Here is a 26,607-nt window from a genome sequence, read left to right as displayed (position 1 = left end):
AGTTCCTCTTCCTACAGTAAAGGGGAGTTGAATGAAAGGGTAACTGGGGTTTTCATTGGAGAATCATAAAAATATTAATTAATTAGCATACTAATTAGGAGGTATAGGAATAAGGATAAATGTTTTTTTTTTAATCTTGAGTCCTGTAGTGACCTTTTTAACCTTTGACATCAAACTTTCACCTGTTGTCTCACCTTTCTGAGAAATGCAACTTGAAAAAAAAAGAATCTAGAAGTAACTTGTGAAGTCCAGAGGAAGAGAATAAGATGCAAACCAGACGTTGGCTTTATCTGGACTTTTTTTCCCCCCACCGTTTCTTTAGTTTAGCACACATAGGCTATATATTTGGGTTTTTTTTGATTTTATGTGAATGGAATTTATTGTGTGGTGGTGACATTTGCTTAAGTACATTTGGAAAGTTCAAATTCATGGTTGCAATTTAATTCGATTGACTCATTAAAAAAAAACCAACAATGCTGATTTGTCCTTTAAAACCCCAGAGATAATCACTTGTATGGCTTTTCCTCTGACTTCTAGTGGGCTCATTGTGAATTACAACTCTTCTCTTTGAAAAGACGAGGCAGAAACATGCTGATTTGGTTATAATGTGAGTGAAGAACTGATGTGGATTCATGGGTAAACCAAAACATGTGACTTGTGTTCCTACCGTGAGTCACATTTTAACCATAGCCACAATGTCTCCCAAATCTTCAGTTTTACTGTTAGCCACAAGGACAACACGTCAGAAAACAACCATGTTAATCACCGATCTACTGAGGAGGGGTTTTTTTTGTAACGTTTGTTTGTCACTGTCATTACAGAGAAAAACGAATCCAGTTTTCATTAAACTTGGTGGAGGGATTTAGAGTTCCTTCACATAAAATTCTGAAGATCACTTGATTCACTGTTTGACTCCATGACTCATGAGAATTCCCACTGTTTTCATTTTGGAGGCTCCGGCCTACTAAGTTAAGAAGTGGCAGTGTCTCCACCAGTGTTTGGCTTCACTGTAATGTTTTGGCAAATCTGCGATTTTGATCCTTTAAAGGAAACGGTTGGAAACTTGTAAACTTAAGTTCTTCCAGAAACAAGTGGCAGTGACATTGGACAATAGCCAACATAGGGTAAAATTGAGCGACCCTGAAAAGTTTGCACCAGAATGGTATAAATATACAACTATAGTGTGTGGTTGGAAATTTGAAAAGAGACTCAATGCCGGACAAACAAAGACTGAACGTCACAACCCAGAATCATGAGCAGGCTTCAGTTCAGTGTTGTGTATCGTGACAGTCTCTAGTTTTAGAATAATATCCAGATATATATCCTGGTTAAGTGTTTTGAATATCATTGCGTACTATTGGCATTCACAGAGGTCTGTGCTGTCTCCTTACACTAAGTTTGTCACTTTAGCGCCTCAAAGTTTGAAACAAATTTGAAAATGTTTAAAAGGGTCTTTTTGCAGGGCAACAGCAATAACATCATTTTTTGAATTATTTTGGTGAACTGCCTCAGAACCTCCAAGCTCACCAATTCTATCAGAAAAGTATTTTATCCAAATGGCTACTGGTTGTAAAAGTCAGAGGTAACATTAAACCCGCAGAGAAGAAGGTTGACTTGTCATGACTCAGCAAGAAAAACTCAAAGTCTTGAACCAGCTCATGTGGTCCACTGGCTGCACTTTATATAGAATATACATTTACAGTCTGAATTTTCACCTTAATTATGCTGAAATGAGGGGAGGGACGACTTAAGTTAAAAAATAACTTATTTGCTATTTGTGTCGACACTCATCATCGCACGCTGAGTGGTGTCATGGATGACTCCATTACAGTTTTATGAAGACGGGCGTATAACGAGTTTTAAGATCCTAAACTGTCACTTGTGATTTTTTTACAGGCTTCATGAATAGTTTAACACTCTGCAAATGGGACAGAAACCGCCTACCAGTAAAAAAGCTCCATGTGTCGCGTGTAGATATTTGAAATAAAAATAACCTTGATGAATCAATCAAACACAATAAACAGCTGACGTCAGAGGTTGAGTGAGAGCTTGTAAGAAGTGTCTTTGATGGTTTTTGATGGCGGCCGCATCTGTCAGTGTTCAACTGCTGTGAAAGGAGGATCTGTCAAGACTTGTTTTCTTCACTGACGCTCTCGCCATGTCTTCAAGGCCCGCCGTTTGACCTACGTCAGACTTTTTTTTGGCTCGGGGTAACACGGTAGGACACATCTATTGAATTTTACTGCAGCATCGAATGTCTGGAGAGATCAAGTCCCTCTCAGCCAAGACCTCCACGTCTGCTTAAGCGCACAACTCATTTTGCCAGATATCAGCCGTGAAGAGGGGAGGACAGAAAGGATACACACATCACGTCTGGACTGCACGCACATATCCACTGCAGACAGATAGAGCGTCACTATAAACGCACAGGCCAGATGTTTTATCGCGGTGTGTATGTGACAGGCCGCTGCGCTCCGTCTCAAGGAAGAGCGTTAATCTCTGGAGCTGGGCACATCGCCACGGCTGCTGTGACCGAGACCGCCCTGATAAATCACTCCAGGCCGACCATGGGGGGGCTCGTCTGTATATGATTTAGACCCGGAGAGTCAGTAAAGACCCCTGACATCATTTGTCTCCTGCAAACCTTGTGTGACTTCTCCCATGTGACTCACACTCTGAAAGGTGATAATGAAACTTTATCTTCACCTCACTGGACGCTCTAATTGTGAATTTATTTCTTTAAAATACTTTCACACAAGAGTGCTGCTGGTCCAGTTATTAAAGAAAATCAACAGAAACCCAAATGGAACATTAACCATTATGAAACTAATCAATTCATGCAGTCAACTTCATTCATGTACATACTGGAATTTGAACTGGTGTACAAGACTTTTCTTTTGGATTTGTTACTTAAACACAGCTCTCAAAATAGCTCAAAGCCTCATGTGAGGCTTACCTGTTCTATTTTTCTGTTGTATCTTAAGATGCTGGTGCGTAACAGTTGCTCCTCTTAACTAAAGTACCAAGGTTTGATTCTAGGCTGCAACCTTTATATGTTTCTTTGGATACATTGGCTTTCCTCTTACTGTTTAAAGGATGTACTTGTGACTCTAAACTGCCCATGGGTGTCGATGGATGGCCATCTGTCCAGGGCCGGTCCCACCGAGTTGAGCTAAGGCAGGTGTAAAAGATGGAGGAATGAGTAATCTTATACCGTTGGTTTTATAAAATACCAACGAATCTCTGCTTGCAGTTTTTTTTTAAATGTTCTTTTTAATATTCTTTGTTTTGGACTTTGTTTTCTTCTAAAAGCATCATGATTGATAAAATAAGTTTGGATCATCAAGCTGAACAGATCAACTGAGCAATTTCAAATATCAATTATTAAGTTAGTGGCAAAAATAATAAGAAATTGGAATAATTAATTGATTTGTGTTATTTTATGTAAAAAAAAAATAAAAAAAATTTTTACCAAATGCTTTGGTGTAATAACCCTGACATTTACATGTCAAACTCTATGAGTTTAACTCCTGGATTTAAAGTCTTATGTCACACAACAAAAAAATTGGAATTGTCACCACGAACAGAAGATGAATGGGGCTGTCTGTGATAATAGACTAACCTATCAGTTGAGAGAAAAGCTTTTTTGCAGCCATAGTTTTTATATGTGCTGCTGCAGCAGCATACGTTGATGCATTGTAAGTGTTGACTGAGCAGATTGTCTTGATTTCTTTTCTTTTCTTGGATCAGCACATTTTCTCACAGTGTGGGTGTGAGGGAGTGCACGAAGGCAGTTGACAAAAAGCTTGGTCAATGCTTGCAGGGAGGACTTTGAAGGGGAGCTTGTGTTCCTTTGTAATGCGGTGCTGAGATAAGGGCCGCGTCCAAGACATCTACCCTTGCCGGAGTCCCTGCTGGAGCCTCTCGGGGTCAGCTGATCCCTGTTGACCTGAGACCACGATCACACAGTCTGTTTTATTAGCTGACAGGACCAGCATGATGGATGGCTCGGCACTGTTCGACTCCCATTCGTCCTGTTGTTTCTGATGGTGCTGTAAAGCCTCCATTTTGATCTGTGCTTCCCAGCTTCTCTGATCCTGTAATCTGCCGTCACTCCTCTTCATGGGAGCCCCTCTTCTGTACTTTCATCCTCATGTGCATGTCTCCGCACTGACAGCTTCGTCTGTGGGCATGTTGTGTTGAAGTGTTTTTCAGAGATAAGACCCTCATTCTAGTGTGATGGCAAAGGAGCTGAAGATGAAGGGACTAAAAAAAACATCAACAAAAGTATTAAACCCCCCCCCCCCCCCACACACTCCCCATTGCCTCGCTTCCTCTCTGCTCCCATCTACACTCATTTTTCATGTCTCCCAGCAGTTTTCTTCGTAAAGATAATCAATTCCAGCATATCTAAAATTCTGTATTGTGCATTGTGCCTCCACTCTGGTTTTAGCCTGGGAAACAGACAACGTTTGACACATTAACATTGGCACACTGGATCCCCTTTGCAGCATCCCTTGCTTTGGCAAACCGAGCCACAGGCAGAAAGAGCTGGACTGAGACTGTTTCAGGAGTTTTCCCGGACTGAGTCAGCCAACGGCCCCCTCTGGTGTGACTGAGCCAAAATAGGGAGCAAAAGCCCTCCAAATCCCTACATCTGCTCTACAACTTGGAGGAGAGCTCACTGCAGTTAATAAATCTGTCTCTGAAACATAAAATACCCCCAAGTAACACTGTTGATTTTAATGTTCACACTCATTTCCCAAAGCAAATTTTCAGATTGCTTTTCTGCTGTAAATTTTGTTTCTTTGATTATGAATGTCATGAAAACATCAATTTGATTTTAAAACACAGATCAGTATGAGACTGATAATGTTTATTTATGCACAAAGTGCTTGGCAGTGTAGATTTCATCATTCATAGTTATACAGAAAAAGCTGGATTGTGTTTTTATACTAGAAAACTTTAAATAACCATTTTATATTTTAAGAAGTATAATATCTTCACTCTACTTCCCTTATAAAAGATGTGACACTCGCCAATAAATGAGCATGTGTTATTCTTAGATGCCTGCGTTTTATTGCCAGCAAGCATCTGCATGTGTATATTGACACATAAAGAACACACATAAAGTTTTTTTCATGCTATTCCTGATGAAATAAATAGAAATACAGTGTATTTTATTGCAACCGTGTGGAATTTAACTTGATTTCTACAAAGCCTGACCTATCAACACACATGGGCACACACAATCAGCAAACATTCATCATAACAGTCCAAAATGAAGAACTACATCAATAAATTTAGCTGAGGCAAGTTTGACCAAAGTTCCGAGTTGAAAGGTTTGAGATTCATCATAAATATTGTCACGATGCTTTATATCATACTTCTACTACCACTACATTATAGATATGACCGATGGGACTATTTCCTTTATACATACACCTAAAAAATATTGTTAGATTGCATTAAAAATACAATTTCTTTCTTTCCTTCAGGACCTCTCTGGACCATGTCTGTATTCCATCCCCTGCTCTTCTCTGTCTTGAATGGCCCTCTTTAGCTTATCACCCCTTTGTAGAGAACACAGAGCATGCATACTTATAGCCAATGGTGCAAAACACAAACAAACCCTTGCCCCTCTGTGCATGAGGGCTCACTTTATTTCCCTCTGTCAGACGAGGCCGACATGAGACACAACGCTGGAATAACACTGCCCAGACCCGAGGTGTCATCACTGCATGTGGGGGTTGGTTAGTCCAAACAGAGCACAGATAAAACACACATGCAGAAAGACACCTGTGTGAAGGTACACGAGCTTCACAAAGAGCCTCGTAATCTTTTGTTTGAAAAGAACAAAGAGCAGGAATAAAACGTGAAGATAACCCACTGCAGCTTAAGTAGCGTGCACACACAATCAACACTTGTTTTTGTTTGCTGAGCTGTTCCTGTCATGATTATGTTTATCTGGAGGGTGCTGAAATCCTCTGAAGGTCAGTTAGTTTATTTCCGTGGGAGTATTCAGAAACACGCAGTTTGTAAGCGTTTGTCATCAGGATTGAGATGCTGCCGATAGCTCTGGCTATACATAGATCAGCTCTTGAAATTCCTACATGCAATATTTAGTCTCATCCTTGCACGAAGTGTGTGCCTGCCCTTGGTGGGGCTTATGACTCTTGTACAGAAAACAGCATGCTAATTTCTCTTTAATCTTTGAGCATATCTGAGGATACAAAGTGTTTATGTTTTTGTGGGTCTAATGAGGTATGCCGTGTTAGCCTTTTTGATATCTGTTATTGAATCTCTAACCGAAGACCAGAGTGCAGAGCTTTTCACCATCTTTTTGTGTATTTGTCTTGCTTCAGGCTGTTTTGGTAATTCAAATGCTTTGCACATTGCACTGTCATAGTAAAGACTTCCTTTGCTTCCTCTGGGTCGTCTTAAAGGGATTAAACAAACTCTCCTGTTTTTTTTTCTTTCGGAGTAAAGGTCAGGCACTGTGTGGATCTTATGTTGGTGTTCTGGGGTCAGGGCAGATCAGCTGTCATGTTTGTTTTGTCTTTTTTTGTTTTGCTGGATGTAAGTTTAGCCGGTGTAAAGCCTGTGGTGCTGTGTTAATGATCAAGAGAATAGAAACCAGATTTCTACACAATCCGCTCCATACATCTTTCATTTAGGTCTTCCTCATGAAAAGGCTACTTATGTTATGCAAACTGAAGGAACGATAATAGAGAGGCACAATTAAAATCTTTGTGATTTACGTTTGAGTTTGTGTAACCCCAGAAAGCTGAGTTCCAGCATACCTGCATTAGTGCTGGGGTTGAAGTTTTAGCTCCTTGCCGGCCGGTCATCAATCAGCAGAGCGCCAGTTAGCACTGTGCCGGATTAGTGCAAGTTTGACCCCCACCAGGTGTGTGCGACCTGTGTCGCCATCTCACATCTCGGTCGTGGTGTCGTGTTCCCCAATGCTTCCCTGTGAGTCTGCCGGAGCACAGGCTCACTGTTCCACAGCTATCACCCTGAATCCAAAAAGCTCAATCAGCTTTGATCCCACCCTGCGGCCCCTGGAAGTAAGTGGGGTCTAATCCCCCAGAAAGCCTTAGAAAGACACAGAGGAATGCCTGGCACACAGCACACCATTCACCCAGGGATTAGCCTGAGAGGAGCTCAGCTTCACACAGTCATTTACTACGCTCACTGAGTGGGAGTTTATACTGTATACGTGTGGGTTTCTTGTGTGTGCGTGTATTTGGGCACAGATGAAATTTCTGTATGTTTGCATGATAAAAAAAGACCTAATCCTGAAACCAACTTCTGATATTACCAAAAGTCAGGTCATGATAGGCTGCTGCTAATTACACAGTAAAAATTGAGTATTTTTTGGGGGCGGACGGTTGTTTTTGTCATCTGTAGTTTGTTCGATGGCAAATAGTTGTAAAATCAGTAATAATGACATTGATTTTTACATAAATATGGCCAATGGTGTGTTACAGAAAACAAAATAAACAAAAAGGGAAAACAAAGTATCAACCTGAAAAACTTTATTTATCAGACATTCACAGAGTGAAAACACAATATATCGCTATAACCATCACTGAATACCACGTATTTATTCATTGTCACCCGAGTAAAGTTTTCATGTATCTGTACTGTGCTATTTACCACCCCCCCCTGCAAGTTAGTACTTTTAACCCCTTGAGCACATGAAAGTGCATCTATCCCTCTTCTCCACAGCTTCATCAAACTCTGGGTAGCGGGGCACGGGAACGGATCCCAGCTATGAGTGAAGGCCTTGTACACACAGAGACACAGACAGTCACACACACATCCACATTAAGAAGACTCAAATGTATATTTTCCAACAGTGAGAAAAAACTGGCGTAACCAGACAAAACCCATGTCTGTTCAGGAAGAATATGACTGTTACACCCAGAAATAGGCAAAGCCCAACTCAAGCTCTTAATGTGTGCTAAAACCACAACACCTCCATGCATCACTCAGGCTCATACTTTACTTTACACTTTTATGCTTCAAGATTGATTTCAGTCAGTGAGTGACAAAACCACATTGTGTATCCAACAGTCTATCAGATAACACACTGCCAGAGCATCAAAATCTTCTCCACCCAAGGCTTTAATTATTGGAAAAGTTTGGAAAAGAAACATAGAAATATTAAATGAGTAACTTTCCTTTTCTATGTTGACTCGCCTGCATCTTTATTTTTATTTGCAAAAGAAGTTGACACTGCTTGGCTGAATTAATCTCAGCTGCAATCAAAGTATATGAATTACTTCCAAAGCTGATAGCTAATCATGTGGTTGGATTATAGCCCACCTTTCCTTCAAATACATAGAACACAGTCCAAATATGACATGAGCAATGACATGACAGCAATGACATGACAGCAATGACGTTATTCCCTGTTTCCTCTGTAATTCAATAAGTATTTGTTAATTGGTCATTCTGAATTCTGAAGTGGTTTTTATAAACATCTGTAAACCAGCAGTCAATAGCAACAATTCGGCGTCTGGTTTTATCCCACCACCACTTCTCTGAGAAGATTGTTCTAATACCTCATCCTCGAAGGAGAATACTTAAAAACACAATCCTTCTGCCTTTAATTACAGTTTTACTTTATAAAGCGTGTCTACAAAAAAAAAGAAAAAGGAAAAACTGAGTGTGGAGGCCATGTCTGTCAGTACACTGTAAGGAGGTTCGCAGTAGTATCAAGTGTTATTCAGAGTCATGCTGTCATGGTTTATCTCAGCCCTCAGCCCCATGTGTGCATGTTTAAACAGGTGTACAGTTGCGTAGAAATGTACAATGATGTAAAGAGTGATGCTCAGATTTGGCATGAAGTGGATGGTGGAGACGGTGAAGTAGCGGCGTGCAGCCGACTCATCAATCTTTCGCTGAACCTGACGCGTGGAGGGAGTGATGTTGACCCTGGCGCTCTGCCATGGCTTCGACAGCTTACACATATTTGGCCGTGTGTACCCGAGAGTTGAAGCATCAGTTGCTGGATCTCATGTGATCTCATGGAAAGGAAATGATGTCAGTTTGTTTCATACCTGGGACTCTGACTGTACCTGTTTGCCTCCCCACGCTGTGCTAAGCTGAAACCTCATGGTCATTCAAACCATGAAACAACATGAATCTAATTTAGGTGGCGTTGAGAGGCTGCTGTATGTAGTAGACAGTCGTAGCATGTACATCCATCCATCCATCCATCCATCCATCCATCCATCCATCCATCCATCCATCCATCCATCCATCCATCCATCCATCCATCACTGCTGTCAGGGAACTTGTTGAAGCTCTTGACGTACCGTGAGGTTTGTGGCACGAGAGGCGCTGACTGTTTCAGGATCAGATTTAAAAATATATATAGCAAAAATCATAAAGCTTCAGCATTAGGTATTACCTGGTTTCAAATCTTGTATTAGAATTTCAAATATGTGGCTTACCGGGTTAAGACTTGACCTTGAGTGTGTGGGACTCTGGTTTGAATCTTTCAAGGACGTGCATCCAATAGACCTTGCCAATTCCATTGTACGAGTTGGAATTACTTACTGTGGAGATCCTTGGTAAAGGAAGAATTTACTTCCTAGTTTTTTAAAATTTGAATTCAAGACACTAGTCTGATTAAGGTCTATATTTGGCCAAAAAAAGGTGTTCAGATCAGGTGTTGATCTTGAATTGTTGAACCGACGTGCCTTTTTCATTTGCCTTTGAAACTTTATTGTGGTCCTTCAAAGTGTCCCACGTTCTTCTAATCCCACATTCATCCCTTTTTTTAAATTTTTTTAATCAGAAATAAAATCTCCTGAATGCATTATGAACTTTGATCATCATTTTTGTCATATTTTCTGCTGTAAAAGTGTTTTAATTATGCAGGAAGAACGCATTTAGGAATACAGACTGAATTAAAAGATCATGTTTTAAATAGAAATAATCTTCAATCTTCAATCCTTACAGCACTGTACACACTCAGAAGAAAAATGAAAGTATAAACTGCAGTGTGTATGCATTATCTTTCCATCAGAGAACCATGTGTGCTCAGCACTGCCTCCTACAGTGAAGGACGGGTACACATTGCCTTGCCACCTGCTTTTTCATTAAGAGTTCAATACCAAATCAGAAAGACAATTTTTCCTTTTAACATATTCACAATACTGCAGCCATTCTTTGGAAAGTACAGACATATGATAAAGATGTCTAAAATATTTCTGTTGAGACAACAAGCAGTAATAACCCAAAAGAGGTGCACACAATCCAGTTTGATGTGGTTGAGCTCTTGCAAAAGAAAATAGGGAAATTTGGTGATTTTGATAATAATAACTTGTATAATATAAAGATTCCAATCGTCATTTTTCTGTTCTTATTATTTTTCTGCTTTTCACTCTTCAGCTGTCTCCCCTGAAGAAAACAACATGTACTTGCACTATGTTTTCCAGTTACAGAAAGGAAACACAGTTTGTGGCCGTGATATTCAGAGACAGCAGAAAGAAGGAAACTCTTCTGTGAGGCGAGAGTGCTAACCACTGCACCACAATGCAGTCCCTCCAAATAATGCATTACAATGACAAAGTTTTATCAACTTGGTCAGTTGTTCTCTGGATGTTTAGTTGATGTTAAGGTGTTGATCTTTTTCTGAATTTATTTTCTGTGACATCTCTCGGCTTAGAGCACTTCTGACCAACACATAAATGCAGCATGTGTAGACTCACAAACACAGCATGCTGCTGCTCTGTTAAACTTACGGTTCCTGCTACCATGAATTACGAAAACAATTGTTTTGTGTTGCCCTGTATTTTGCCCAGAATGGGAACTAGTCATTGTCCCTATTCATTGTCCTGAAGCATTACTATAAACATGTGACTGATGGTTGTTTTTAAAAGTGTCAGTATTGAATCAGATTAATCTTTTTAGGATTAAATGGAGAATTTTCTTTCCTGCTTGGGTTTCTGAAACCATTAAAAAAAAAAAAAAACCCTATCAAACACCATAATTTCACCCAACATAATTTCATTTTGAAGACAATCAACCCCTGCAACACTCGGAGGAGTTTCCATCCGGCATGTTTCTGCAGCCTGTTTATATCCACCGTCAAGTATATTTACAATGAGAAGATGATGACAAGATGTTCTCACTGACTCCTCGGCCTAGCCCTGTTTAAAATTGTATGCCAAATCAGTCCTTTTTAGCTATTTCTGTATGTTACATCTAACATTTTTGACTCTGACAAGCCTCTAAGCAAGGCCAAATACCTCCACCGTAATATGATCCAAGCTTATGAAGGCAAAATGGAGATTAGGGCGTTATATGAGAGGTCCCAGAGGAAACTGACAAATCAAATGATTTGTTATGGTGAAGGAAGTGGACAGTGATCTCTGAAAGTAGCTGAATCATGAGGAAAATGGAAACAATAGTGAAGAAAGATTTGGCTCACCTCTTACCACACGTGTCTGCTGATCTCGGCTCATTTATAACCCTGCAGAGTGAGGCAGGTTTATGGTTTGCTATTGAAGCAGAATATCCTCCGAAAGGGAGTTGGAATCACTACAGTCTGGGAGCTGTGCCTTGGCTCTGGACAGGAGAGAACAGTCACTGTCCCACAGTCATTGTGTTCAACTGCAGCATTTGTGTTTGGTTGTCATGGATCCTACTGCATGTTCGTCACAGGGGACGCAATTGTTTTTATTGTTTACACGGGCGGTTAAGGAAAAGTATCAGTTCTTGAAACCTCTTTTTTTTTTTATCAACTCACTCTCATGTGTACTCACACACAAGTCATACCACAGGAGGGAAATTACTTCTGGCTGGTGTGGCAACAGGCCTCTTGAGCCGTAATAAGTGAGCGTTCAGACCAGCCTTGGCCAAATAAACTGTGTATTGGGGTAGAGATGTCCTTCAAACACTGACGGCAAAGAGATTTACTCACCCAGCACTGAGTGTGTACAGCCGAAGACATGGGGCAGGATGTTTGGCTTAAGGTTTGTGGATTGGCCTGTGCTCTGCTCTGCTCTGCTCGGTTGCAACTGGGGGCACAGAGCAGGAGCGCATGTCAACTTCTGTATGGTAATGAACAGGGTCAGAGTGAAGGGTCCGCTGGCCAGGAATTCAGCAGCATGTTTTTGCAAAGAGTAGCAGTGTGTAAACTTTACTTTTCTCTTGGCTTTTTAAACACCAGTTTGGCCAATTCCACAACTTTATATTGTTTAGGCCCTAAAGCCTATTGTTTGTTTATTCTTTTTCCATGAACTTTCTTTGCAAAACATTTCATCTCTCCTTTTTCTTTTACAGCTTAGGCCTTTTTCAGTGTGAGTCACTCATACTTCAACAGTGCTTTTTTAACGAGTAAGGGAGGGTCCTTTTGAAATTTATGTCTCGGCAATGCATTACTTGAGCATTTTAATTTACACTGGCTTGATGTTCTTCTTAATAGAATCTGGGGGGGGGGGGGGGGGGGGGGACTGTTGAGTAGATAAACAAATAAAGGACATTTCGGCTCAGTGGAAAGAGTTTTTCTAATTGTAGGAGGAGGGGCCCCTCCACATAGAGCATGCACCACAATGGGCCTCCATCCAGCTCTTCAACTTCCATGCCGTACATGCTTTTTCTGCTACTAAGTAGGAATATTTGGTTTAATGCTGGTTCTTTGTAAGGTTTTTCATGTTAAATCATATTATCATCATTGTTCATGGATGAGAGTATGATACCTCTCAAGGTTTGAGTACTATGTGTGATGGTTAATGCTGATTTATAGTTGTTCTTAATCTCTATGCATGGGCCGTATCCTGTAGAGGTGGCTAGTCCTCGAGTGCTGTCTGTATCACTTTCCAAGTTTTTTCATCACTTGCATTCATTAAAGACATTCATGTTGCCTTTAACCTGTTTGTACCCATTGCCCTTGGTGTTGAGTTAGTGATATGGTTAAAGTAAGAAGGTGGAGAAGGTTGAGGATTAGTCTACAATACACCTACAGCTTTAGCACGGCTGGTTATCCGAAACAAAAGGGATCTGACATGTGGAAGGTTTGGGTTTTGTTGAACTGAGTAATGCAAGAACTCAAAGAGTAATGAGTTAAAGAAACACATAATTTTGGTCATCATTTATTTTCCATGATAACAACGAATATGTCAGAACACAACTCCATGTGAAAAAAAAACCCCAACAGAAATAAAAGCATTTTGCTGATGATACAAAGACACGGGGTGAAATTATCATTATAAACAGTGCTTTGTAAACATTGACTGAGGTTGATGCGATACAGCTGTGACCTGCTGTACTTAGATTTTCTTCCATTAACTGAATATGATAGTTTAAGTTGCTCGAGAGTGCTGACCCGGTGACATATCTACACCCTGCTTGTTTGACTGCTCATGTTCCCAGATTCCATCGTATCGATGCTGCCACATTCTCAAAACTCAGCAAACACTTTGGTGATGTCACTGTGAAGAAAAAGGACGACAAACAACACAAAGCTAAATTCATTATTTTGAGGTATTCTTTAAAGGACATTGGTGGAGTTTGCCCATTTCAACCACATTAACTTGTAAAGTTCAAAGTGTTATACAGGCTCTGTGCAGCATTGATCAAAGCATGTGCCTATAGCAATAACTTTAGATTAATATGTTGTACCACATGCCTGTGTGTGTGTTTGTAGGTGTTGAGATCTAATTCTGGTCTTTTGTGTATTTACGGCTATTGTTTATTGGCTTCTACTGGCAGTGCATTGGCAGGAGGTGGTGGTTTAATTACTGCTGTGTGTCAGGGGTGTTTCATATGGAGGGGTCACAGACAAGACGGTCTCCTCCCTGCTGCGCTAAAGCAGCAGCACAGACTGGTTTCATCCAGGCAGGGTCGGTCTACAGCAATGCTGTCCTGTTTATGTAAGTTTCCCAGGAGACCACTGAAGAGACAGAGATTGATGGGACCAAAAAGAAGACGTGTTGCTGGATAAGATACCAGCCAAGTTCATTGAAAGAGAGAGTCGCCAAGGTAAAATTTACAAAGCAACTTTTATTTGGGTCAACAAGGATCACGAGGGAGGAGCTCGTTTCTCCAGGCTTTCATGCTATTGTGTCTCTCTTAATAAAAGTGAAGAGTGCGAGCTGGATCGCCAGTCTCTGCCACATGTTTTTATTAGACATCTGCTGCTTTCAAGTGGAGGAAATGTTTAAAGACTGTGTGGATTTGCAGTGCAGCCTGTCCCAACCACATACTATCTCAAATCAGCAATCTGCAGTTTGACAGATGTGCCCCGCACTAATTTTAGGCACTTTACACAAACCACAGCATTGTTTGCTTCCATGGTACAGAGAAAATTGTTTCCATTTAGCCACATGTTCACCTTTTTTTTGTTGCATTTAACTTCACTATACTCCTTGGGCAGAACATTTTGTAGGGTATATAATCTTACAAACTTTTGAAAACACCACTGACTTTCTCCTTTAAGGCTGTCTCTTTGAACACAGAGTCCTTCTGTGGACACTCAGGTGGCGTTTTGCTCTGGGATGGCCATCAGTCACTTAGACTATTGATAAAAGCTCCTAACACACCACGCTCCTACAGCCCAAGACAAACGGTTAACAAACAGTGGAGGCAGGTCTGCTACACTCAGTAATTAGAGGTAAAGCTGGTGAGTGATTGTGAAAAGCCCAATTTTCCTGTAATTAGAATCTACAAAAGCCTTGCAGGTATTCTCAAGAGTCTGAGGGTCAGGTAGTTGTTGGCGTCTCATGATGAAAATCTATGGAAAACAACAAGCAGGAAGCCTGAGGACATGGTAGGATGGGTGAGACAGTATCGTGTGCAGAGAGGTCTGCCCAGAGTGACCACTCTCCTGTCCCACAGTGCCAACAAGCACAAATGTCTCCAGGCCAGACAAATACCTCAGTCAGCAGACCGCAGTCACCCCACCACTCAGGCCATTCAGCCTGGCACTGCTCTGTAATTATACACCACTGCTGGTGGGGAGGGGGAGGAGGGGCAACCAGACTGCGATACAGACTATGTCACTGACATTAGCACCACTGCAAGCTTATGCCGGAAATACGGAGAGAGTGAGAGACTGACAGGGAGAGTGGGTGAGAGGGAAGGTGAGGTAAAAACAGCCTTGTGTTAGAGAGAGAGGTGGGGGACGAAGCAGGTGATCCGCCTCCTTCCTGTCAAAGATTAGAGGCTGTGAGCACAAGCACATCTGGATGGAATGGGAGAGTTTAATGACTAGATGTGAGAATTGGCAAGGCCAAAACCCAAACTGTTTTGTCTTTATGATACCACAGCTCTGGTCAGTCTCAACTGGCCTCTTTGCAATATTTATTTCTGTTTGTGTGGAACTTTTTTTTTTTGCACCCTAAAAAAATATTGACTGATGGACACGCATGTCTCATTGCACCCAGGCAGACAGACAGTATCTGAAGGGGAAATAAAATACATGGAATTTGGTTTCTTATTATATTTTTATTCTGAATAAGTAGGAGACAGTTTAGTTAATACTGTATCTATTGAACTGTATAAATGAGTACAACTCTACTACTTTTGCTCTACTGTTGAAATATCACAATGTATTGTAATGGTTTTCTTGTTAAATATGCACCGTACGACAGTATATCTTGAACCCCCCCTAATCTTAAATACCTGCCAATAAACCAGCTGTCCAGAGAGTCTTTATGGTATTTAAGGAAGAAGAAAATAAAGACATTTAGATCTAATGTGAACCGAAAACCGACTTATTAATCGTAATTAATGACTAAAGTAAAACCAGGTAGCTCAGCATTCACACTTTACAGAGGATGTAGTTTTGGTTGATCAAAATTGTTTTGTACCGCTTCTCAAAGAGCAGGGTCATAAATCATCTCCACAGCAACCAGACCATATGTAATTAGTCATTTCCACCATGGAAGTAGTGATGCAGAGGTTGGGGCTTGGGTGCTGCTGTCCTGATGTAGCGCCGCTTCGATTTGAGTGTTTGCGCTGATTGATGAGGTGAGATGTGTGTGCATGAGGTGGGAACCTCTCTGACCCTGCACACTCTCACCTCAAGGTCCTGGAGGCTGCACCCTGTTTTCATATGCAGCAAGTCTTTGCAACACCTCACCTCGACTAGTAAACCGTAGCAGATGCACTTGTTTTCAACTCAAACGGTGGTAAACTGAGGATTTGGTATCGCTCTGCATGCCCTCTCCTCAGGGATCAATTATGTGACCACTTGTTATGGCAAGGCCGCACTTCCCTCTCACCTGTAATTACACTTGAATCTGTTTGGTGTGTGGGCCGTTTTGCTCTCTAGCTAGAGTGTAAGGAAATGATGAAGTGTGTCCCACCCTTTAAGCCAATCACTTAATAAAATAAAGCTGCTACCCTGGGAAAGCACAGTAAACACTGGGGTTCAGACGCAGGTTTGCACGAGGCAGACAACCATACTGAGACCTACCAGCTATGTGGGGGGTGAAAGCTGTCCCTGGGTCTTTTTCAATATACTTTCATACCAGCTGAGATAAGTGAAAAGATTTGCTTCTGGTATTCTAATACTTCTCTCAATTTTAGTTTAAATTTCACAGTGCTGATAGCGCTGCCTGGATGGGATGAAAATGTAGTGGTTAGAGGGGGACATTTTGTGTGTTGCATGTTCTCCCTGACTGTGTGTGTAAGTGTGAGAAGTGGTTTGTATATGTTGCTTGTGCAATGAATATCTCGACTGGTCTCATTGGGGTTTAGAGCGTGTAGATCCTATCGCCACTGATACCAAGCAAATGGTTGGGTACATATTGGCCAGGTTGCCTGCGCAACACTCAAATATTGCCAGTTTAGGTTCACAACGCATGTTAACATGCCTGTATGTGGATTGTGAGGGAGAAACATGCAAACACCATAAGTCTCTGACATAAAATCTAACATGGCTTTTTAAAATCATGGCTGACACCTGATCCAATTGTCCAGTAGAGTGTTTGCATACATCTTCAGAAGAAGAATCAAGGTCGAACATGTGTGCAGTTTAGCATAGGCTGAATATTAAACTGAAGGATTTAGTGCTAGTTCAGGTTTCTGTTAAGCATTGTTGTGGCTTAGATACGACCAGTAACATCCAGATAATTGTAAGATATTTTTCTATAATAAAGTTGTATGTAGTGTCTTGTGTTGATGTGTACGTATTTCTGTGGAACTTATTGATTGTTTACTAGATTTGGATGTTTCTCCTTTAAGAGCTGGTTGTAATCTGATTACAACCAGCTTCTTGCCTTACTTGGCTATCAACCGATCATAATGGATTGACTTAGATAAAGAGCTTTAAAGTATGAAATGCATTGTCTCAAATATATTCTTTTTTTATGGTTTTAGATAAATGATCTTATTCATGTCTATCTAGGTATTCAATCGACATTAGGAAGGCGAAAAAATGAAGAAAAGCAAAATGTTCAAATGTCAGGTTTGCGTCACCTCAATTCATCTCTTTTGGATCCCAAAAATAGACAAGAAAAATGCTCCCTCGGCAAATATATGTTCTGAGTTGTATTTATTCAGCTTGGCCCATTTTGTGTGTGTGTGTGTGTGTGTGTGTGTGTGTGTGTGTGTGTGTGTGTGTGTGTGTGTGTGTGTGTGTGTGTGTGTGTGTGTGTGTGTGTGTGTGTGTGTGTGTGTGTGTGTGTGTGTGTGTGTGTGTGTGTGTGTGTGTGTGTGTGTGTGTGTGTGCGCGCGTGTGTGAGTGTGTTTATCAGCAGGCAGTAGCAGCAGTCTTCAGTCTGTCCAGTGCAGAGACAGAGACAAACGCCTCCTGCAGTTTGCTGTCAGCACCTGGTCACTAATGATGCTGCAGCGCTGAGCTCAGCTAATTGACCAGACAGAGATGGATCAGGACCTTACGCTCCTGCTGTATCTGCTCACTTCTGTGTGTGTGTGTGTGTGTGTGTGTGTGTGTGTGTGTGTGTGTGTGTGTGTGTGTGTGTGTGTGTGTGTGTGTGTGTGTGTGTGTGTGTGTGTGTGTGTTTGGATGTTTGGATGTTTTTGTTCACAGCTGCTGCCCCACCATGTACTGAATCTGCCCACAGGAACTTCAAATTTAGATTCAGGAAAACAGTACAGAACAGCCTTTATAGGCCATTTTCCAGTCCGCAAGCCTTCATCTGCCCTCGGCTGCAAACCACATAACAGAGTAATAAGGTATAACTCGGGTATTTCTGAAGCTCGTTAAGGCCCGCCTGTCCGCAAACTGCAGAGCGGTTCTGCAGACACAGAGAACAAATAAACCTCAGCAGGTGATGAGCTCCGAGGATCAGGCCATTAGCGCAGCTGAGGGTGAGATGTGTGTACGAAGGCTCTGGTTGGCAGGCCTCACCGGGCTCTTAGCATTCAGTTTATTTTCACGAGGAGAGGATCACTGAAGGAACAACCTTGGTCCATTAATGATACACCCTGTGTGTGAGTGTGCATGCACGTGTGTCTACGTGTTTTTGTTTCTCGCTCACAGAGACAACGCCTCACACGAGAGCAGGCTGCATGCACCTCCAACTGTAGAGCGAGCAATGCAGCTGCAGTCCTGCTCTTTGTGCGTTTGGCTCCAACTTGTGATACCTGCAGAGTTTCAAGTGGGTTTTCAAGGCCAATAATAACAGTTTCGTAATAAAGCTGCCATTGTGAAAAAAAAAATATTGATGTAATACTAAAGCAAGTGGCTTTAAGGTTTCAGTGGAACCCAAATGTGAGAGTGCAGGCTTGAGTGCAGTCATTTCAAATGGGAGGCTTCTCCATTTGGACTCTCCTAATGAAAATAAACTGAATGCTCAGAGCCTAGTCAGGCCTGCCAACCAGAGCCTTCGTACAAGGCTTCAAGTTCAAGTTATCTCGTTATGTGTTTGTCTTAGATCTGCATCAGAAAGTTATATGTATTGTGTGCAAAAACTTCCATTGAGGAGTTTACAAAGTACATACACTCTTCACTATAAGAAGATACATAAATAAAATACTAAAACTGAGCCAAATTAAAAGTACTGCATTAAAAGTATTTTTTTGTAACCATTTCTGTTCCTCAATGTTAAAACGTCACAATATCTTTTGAAAGAAGCCAATGAATGGGGATATTTATACTCTTCTGTACAGTATATGCTCTGTCATCAGTCTTATCTAGTTTACGTTTAGCTATCACTGTCGCTGGCACAGATATTGTATTCAATGGCCTGTTCTCACATGTCAAGTCTGTTTTTTTTGTATTTATTTCACTTTTATCTTGTGCAGTAAATTTAGGGAATGGAATCGATTTATTGAGTTACTTTCATTTAGGGTGTGCTCAGTCGTGACCTGCATACAAATGGAAAGGCATGCAAGTGGGTTAGAGTTTACATTTCTACGTAAATGTCAACAAAAAATGGAAAAAACATCAAACATGTTTGACTTAAGAAAAACTAAAGATATTAAATATAAATATATTAAAATGTGGCCAATAAAAGCTCTCAAAATGTCTCCGGAATTGCACACTGGTTGGATTGTGTTACTTCACATATATGTTCATTAGCACATGTGAGCGAATACATCTGGATGCATTGTGATTATGAGACACTAAGGATACTATGCAGTTTACTAGCCTTGAGTGTTGTTCTTTTATTGCAGTTAGCATTGTAAAACAGAGTAAATAAAGCAGGGAGAGTTGTTGTAGTTGAAAGTGGAGTTGTGTGGCTTGGCTGACTTATTGCCTAGATTTCAACAAACATTTTCATTGGTCTGTATAACCTTCTCCCACAGCTATATGCTCTAACCTTTGGATGGCTTCAGAGCTTGATAATAAAGTGAGATCAAATCAGTCTCAAATAGATGTTCTGAAAAACAGATTTGATTTTCAACGGCCTCTCATCTGAGTTCCTCTACTTTTTTCTCAGTGCTGCTGCTCAATATGTTTATGAGTGCATATCTTCATGCACTTGGGCTCAAAATGATCCCCTAGGACATCCTTTCTAACTGCCTGAATACACACACTCATTACAGAATAGAAGAAGATAACCTCTCTATGTGACCTTTGTGCATATCTCCCTCGTTTTCCCCTGAGATAACTGTAAGAGCAAAGATTATAGCGAGTGTTTGTAAACACATTATCAAACTTTGTGTGTGTGTGTGTGTGTGTGTGTGTGTGTGTGTGTGTGTGTGCGTGCGTGCGTGCGTGCGTGCGTGCGTGCGTGTGCGTGTGCGTGTGCGTGTGCGTGTGCGTGAGCGTGAGCGTGAGCGTGCGTGCGCGCGCGCGCTTGCTTTTCTATATTAGTTAGGACATAAACTTGGTTGCACACTGACCCATGAAGACCTATGTGACCATGGGGACGAAAATAAAGGTCCTCATTAAGAAATTCCATCATTTTTAAGGGGTCAGACACAGTTAAGGCTATGGTTGGGGTTAGGGTGAGTGTTAGAAGTAGAATTAGACAATTGGTAGTTATGGCTGATTTCAGAATAAGTCTGCAGGAAAATAAAGTAAGTCAATGTAATGTCCCCATAAGGAACATAAACAGTGTGTGCCTGGATGTTAGCACTGTGAGAGATGGCTGATGTCAGGACAGCCGCTGGCCTGCTGAACTCTCTGTGGGGGTATTTCTCTAATGAAGAGCTCTGACTCAGTCCCTGATTGGAGCCCAGTGCAACATAGGGTATAAAGGTCAAATACATTCACACATTTCTGTGACCTCTGCTCTCCCCGCTTGAGCAATTAGCCCATTGAAATCAAAGAATGCATACAATGAACCATGTCCACTGGGGGCTTTCATTAACCATGATAATGCTATTGTTGGCCAACAGAGCGATGGATCACACTTGAGACAATCTAGCGTCCTCCTTTCCTTGGGCTGTAACCCATCTGCATGCACACACACTATTGATATTGCAGGAATGTGATATGTCACAAGAGGTGTATAAGAAAACAGGAGACATGCAAGAATGAAAATGTGTTGTTGTAAAACAGAAACATAGAGAAGGTATGTAAGAGGCGTGTGTTTGTTTATATGTGGGTATGTGGGAGGCAGTGGTTCTTGTGCCAAAGCCGGCTTTAAAGCTTCATACAATAGCTGAAGTGTGGGTGAGGGGATCTTGGCTCTTGAATATTCTAAGGGGGAAGAGGTGCTGCTGGGAGAAGTGAGAGCTAGATTTTCTATCCGGAGCCCCCTTTGTAATTGAATCCAGCCATCTACTTGAACTGGAGCTCCACAGAGATTCTGCGGGATGTTCATGTGCATGTACAGTCATGCACACCTCTCTTTGTCTTTACACTCTCCCCCCATGTGGACTGAAGTGCAGGACAAGCGGAGGCGCAGACCTCAGTGTGTGTTCCTCTCATCGCTGTGCAACGTTTCTATCGTGATCAAGACGTGGAAGAGCCTTCTACAATCTAGAGCTCATGCCATAACATTTCAGTCTCAGGCCTTACATGGTTTAAATCCATCTACACTTGTAATCCTCTGAGAAATACCCACAACCCTAAACAGTGAAATCATGAACACAGAGGTTGAGGAGCGGGAATTATTGGAACTGTCTCAATTTACCCTGAACCATGTGTTCAATGTACTTTTCATACTCCTCTTTTGCCCTTTCTCTCACTCACCTCCTTCAATAATCATTCAGCCCAAAATACTTTGGCGTCTTAAGTTTCGACGTTTTTTTTTCTTTGCAACCGTAAGCACTTAGTTTTCCTTTTCTAGTGGATGAAGACAGGTTATGACATCTGATTTTACAATAAAAGAATCTGTTTGAAGGACACCATTCTCTAGTTTTGGCTCAGCACCGCAGGTGCTATTTCATAGCTTTTTATTTTTTTTTATTTTTTTATTTTTTTTAGGACAGCATGTTTTTGTTGACTGTGCCCGCTGGCCGCTGAAGGGAAAGATGTGCTTCCTGGTGGCTAATGAGGTGGAGAACCCAGTCGCTTGTTTGTCTCCGGACCTCCTGGACCAACCAGAGCCCGACTAGGCCACACAATGGAGTCAGTCTAGCATTTCCACAAACGTCTGCCCATTGAAAACATCCACAACCCTGCAACACAAACTCCCACACTTCATAAAATGAAGTCTAGTGGAGACTGGCCATTCTCTTTGCACAAGGAAGCTATTGTATGTCTTTACGCACCCTCTCTGCCAGGCCTTATGATCTTACACTCCGTAAAGGAGCCAAAGGAAAAGCAAATTGGCAAAAATATAACATCCACAGTTTATATCCAGGAAATGTAACACAAACAAAAGCTGTGACTGGGGTTCATGAGCACCACTTCTGTGTCTCTTCTGTTCTTTTAACTTTCTCTGATAATTGTACCTCAAGAACAGATGCCAAATCTGGTTAGGTCCAGATTTCTGTGGGGTTTCCATTCCATATTCTTCTTTGTAGTTGCATCAATCAATCTAAAGTAGCATGATGACTCCTGGAGCTAGTTAGGTTGATTCAGTTGAGAGTTATACTAGATAGTCCTTTTTGTTGTTGTTTTACTTAAATGACTCAATAAACCAATTCATGGATTTATTGATTTGGATTTGATGATAATGTCATCATTAGTACATTCAAATAAACTCAGAAAAAAGGTTTGTAGTCTTAGGTGTAGGAAGAAAGATGACTAGAAAGGTTGTAATGCTCCAGTGAAGCAAAGGAAGGACAGAGTGTGGTGGCATGATTGGCAGCAGGAAACAGCCGGAAGAAGAGCAGCTAATTACTTACAAGCACACAGTGATTCTAGATTCAAGGATTTGGTCAATGGTCAAAAACAGCACCAGGGTTCAATATTTAGAAATAATCTCACATGGCTGAGATGCACTGGTGGAAACAACAGTTTGGCCAAGAAGAAAAAAACCAAAAAACACAACTTTGGTTGATATACTGCTGAGCTTGATGAGTTGATAAAAAACAGGTGTGCAGGATGATGCAACCAGGAAGCTGCAGAAAAGTTAACATGAGCATTACGGCCATAGTATGGGGCAGGGAAATGCAAGAGGAGACTGAAAAGCAACATAGACAAACGAAACTGCAGCAATGTCTGTTTGTGTGAACAAAATATTGTATTGGCATCTATGTATTCAACAATTAACAGTTCCTTTTTGATTTCATCGTATTTTCCAAATAAAACCAGGAGGAAAACCTCCCGTGTTGCGATTATATATTCAAACTGAAGAAATTGTAAATGGACTTTACGTATGTAGCACTTCACAATGTACTTCACACTGTTGGTAACATTCACCCATTCACACAACAATTGTGGCAGCTGCCATGAAAGGTTCTTGACCTTTGTGAGCAGGTTGGGTTTCAGTGTCCGTCCCAAGGATATGAGGGGATCGAATGACAAGCCTCAGGATCGGAAGATGATTCGCTCGACCAGCTGAGTCCCAATTGAAGCCACAGAATTTATTTTTATTAGTGTCTTTTGGTTCCTGTCACAGATGCAGGGAACCAGCTCGTAGCTCAAGAGGCAGTGAGGAAAGCTTCCACTCTACGCCGACCATCCGCACGCTCCGGAGACTTGATTTCCAGTAAGATCTGTGACCACCTTTCAGAAGGACTATTCATCACAATGCTAAAGGTATATAATATATATGTATATATAATGCACCTCATTGACACTTTTCTCACTTTCTCAGATTGTCTCAACTGCAGTCGAATCACAGCTTTGAGCGACAGGCTAAACTCACTGGAAACAAAGGTAATTCATCCATACTGTGTGAATCATATGAGAATACCAATAGACAAGAAATTGATTTATCTAAATTTGTTTTATATTTTCCTGTTCTAGGTACAATTACTCACTGCTCCAGCATCCACATCTCATCGCCACCTTCAGTTAAAAGGAGGGACTGCACCAGAAGCCTCAATATTGACGGGGGCTGTGCCTGCTCAGGGGGCTCCTGGTGAGCAGGGACCTGCAGGTACGTGTATCAAGCTGGCGTACATTCAAATATTTCGGGATGAAGAAAATGCACATTTCCATTAGGTGCAGTCCAGTGTTGCATGTTTTGACACTTGACTCAAGCTTCACTCCTTTTTCTGCAGGCCACCTGCTCACCTCTGCTTCTATATCCTATTTCCTGCGCAGTATATACACACTCTTTTCCTTTTACAAAAGTTAAAGCCCTCTTTTCTGTGCTGCACACTTTCAGTGCTTTATGGCTGTGTGGATGCATGAAAGTCCTCTCCTTTCCTGGAGCCCAGCCCAGAGTTGGCCGCATCTAAAAACACACATTTCAGTCCCTCCAAGGCATTGTCACAAGGAAAAATGAAATTGTATCAGTTATGCTTAAGAGTCCCCAAAATGTGAAGGAATTCATGTGACTATGAAATTGTTCAATCTGATGGTGCTACTTTCCAATTCTGGTGAAAATCGGTGCAGAAGTGTTTCCGGTTTTGTCCCAAATCACACACTTCGTGGTGTCTTATGTACTACCTACAAAGACATAGAGACAGTATCTTCGCATAAAGCACATTCTATTGCAACATTGTTGCTCTGTTGCTGATGTTTAAGGGTTTTTTAAGCAGTTCAAACTCAGAATTCAAACTCTACAGCAGAGAGATATTAACATATTAATATATTGCACAACCTAATGCTTATTTTTTGTACAACCTCCGGATGGTATTGTCATATTTTCATGTATTCTCATTGTCAGGCCAATGAGACGTTTCATGTAACGCCATCGTCAGGCTCAAATGATTCTCGCGCACAAACTGTAAGATGAGTTTTGCTGATGTGATTTTGATTTCACTCAGTAAAACACCATTTACCGTACATGTTTACAGCAGTGTTAATGATGTTTGTTGTTGATTCAGGGTGTAGCTTCCCTCTTCCAGGGTACAATTCAGCCTAATTTAGTCCCCGACTGATTCAACAGAAATTATTGATGAAACTATTCAGACATTACCGTGTCAAAAATAATTACTGTGAAAAACATTGCATCTGTATAAATTAATGGACTTTTTATGTTTTGAAACATAACTGAACACTAAAGTTAACAATAATGAAATAATTCATTGAATTTTCTCTTTTCCAGGTGGCTCACGCTCATTTTTTTCCCCATAAGATAAATGCTCATTTCTCAATTAAGCCAACTGTCTGTTTTCGTTACAGGTCCTCAGGGGGAAAAGGGGAGGGATGGGCTTCCTGGCAGAGACGGTACATTGTGTCCATAATTGCTTCAAAGTTGATGTAAAGTCATTTAAGATATAAGCCTCTGAAGTTTGGTGATTGCTCATGACTGTTTCTTCCTCCTCAGGGAAGCTAGGGTCTCGAGGGCTGCCAGGTCCCAGTGGGCCTCGGGGGGAGGCTGGCGTGAGGGGCCCATCTGGATCCCCTGGATTGAAGGGATCCCCAGGAATATCAGGTAAGGTTCATTGGCGCTCATTGTTGGCAACAGGTGACCAATGAAAACAGTTGAACCTTGTCCTCGTAGATTGTAACACAGTTTGTCAACAAGCGTATTGTAAAGCTTTGTGTTGTTGAGGGAGGTGGCGGTCACTGCAAGGAATTTGTTTACTTCTCTGTCACTTAACATATCGTCCGGAGAACAAGGCATGCCAATGGCTAATTACTGACCAGAGACCAATTGAAACATCAGTTCAGAAATCAGAGTGACCTGTGATGTCGGCTAAAGAGTGTTTGTCTTGCTCTTAAACCTCTAGGTCAGCCTGTAATCTTAAATGTTGGTACATTCCAGCGGCCACTGTGGCCTGCTGGTAACCTACTGGAATTTAGGCATTTTGTTTGTTGGCTGTTAAAATCATAAGTTTCTAAAAATGCTGTTCTGGTGGGAGGCAGACGTATTTGTTTTCAGGCTAGATTTAAACTGCTGCTGCTGTTCATGGTCACTTGCTGGTGGAGTCACCAAATCATAAATTTGGCTTTGGTGCTCAGTGCTCATTGGCTACACACAAATAATAAATTACCTGTTTGAGAAAAAAGTAAATCTGCAGTCAGCTGTGACTTGAATGATGAATAAAGTAATTGTGGGTAAATGTATGTCACAACATCTGCTCTTGCTATAGGCTGTTATTCCTCTCCTCAGGCTCATGGAGAGAGTCCTCTACTTTCAGGCTAACATATGACCCCTGCTCTGTGCCTGCTGCTGGGTAAAGATGAGATTTAGAGTAAAACTTAAACTACAAACCTCCTTTTTGGGAAGCGCCATGTGAGTTCAATCTGAAATGAACATGAGCTATATATATACAAATCCCAGGTCCTTATGATTTCCATATGCCTGTGGTGTTATTGTTTTTTCTATCTCCATTACTTCATAAGTATCCAAAAGCAGCGCTGTGTTTTTCTTATTGTGCCGATTTTTTTTTCCCATTTAAAGAGAAAGATAAACACAGGGCTGGAATGTGTCCAGCTTCATGCAAAATCTAGACAAATATATGTTTGAGCCAGGGGTTATGAGAAAAACTAGACAAAAGTGAGTGTGATGAGGAGTCACTTTCTGTGTTTTTTAAGCACTGATAAGTTGCAGGAAAGTTGTTTTGCAAACTTTGACTCATATTTTGTCGCAGGACCGAGCACTTGCTCTCGGGACCCATTTATCTACAGGAAAAACCTAAGTTGTTTTCCCTAACATGTCACACTGACTCTGAAAGACTGCTTGGATTGGCTTCATGAACCGGTCCACTCTATTT

General features: G+C 41.3%; 1 protein-coding gene across 2 annotated transcripts in view; it reads left to right on the top strand.

Moving 5' to 3' along the window:
- emid1 (EMI domain containing 1) overlaps nucleotides 1–26,607 on the top strand; it is a 60,822-nt gene that overhangs the window by 21,371 nt on the left and 12,844 nt on the right. For both annotated transcript variants that reach the window (XM_080467006.1, XM_080467007.1), the window contains exons 4-8: nucleotides 23,394–23,483; nucleotides 23,592–23,653; nucleotides 23,744–23,876; nucleotides 25,070–25,114; nucleotides 25,215–25,322. In XM_080467006.1, the coding sequence (XP_080323132.1) occupies nucleotides 23,394–23,483; nucleotides 23,592–23,653; nucleotides 23,744–23,876; nucleotides 25,070–25,114; nucleotides 25,215–25,322 (438 nt within the window). The remainder of the gene's footprint in view (nucleotides 1–23,393; nucleotides 23,484–23,591; nucleotides 23,654–23,743; nucleotides 23,877–25,069; nucleotides 25,115–25,214; nucleotides 25,323–26,607) is intronic.

This window comes from Lipophrys pholis (genome assembly GCF_963383615.2).
Source record: "Lipophrys pholis genome assembly, chromosome: 7".
NCBI classification, from domain to species: Eukaryota; Metazoa; Chordata; class Actinopteri; order Blenniiformes; family Blenniidae; genus Lipophrys; species Lipophrys pholis.
This window is presented reverse-complemented; position numbering and strand designations above follow the sequence as displayed.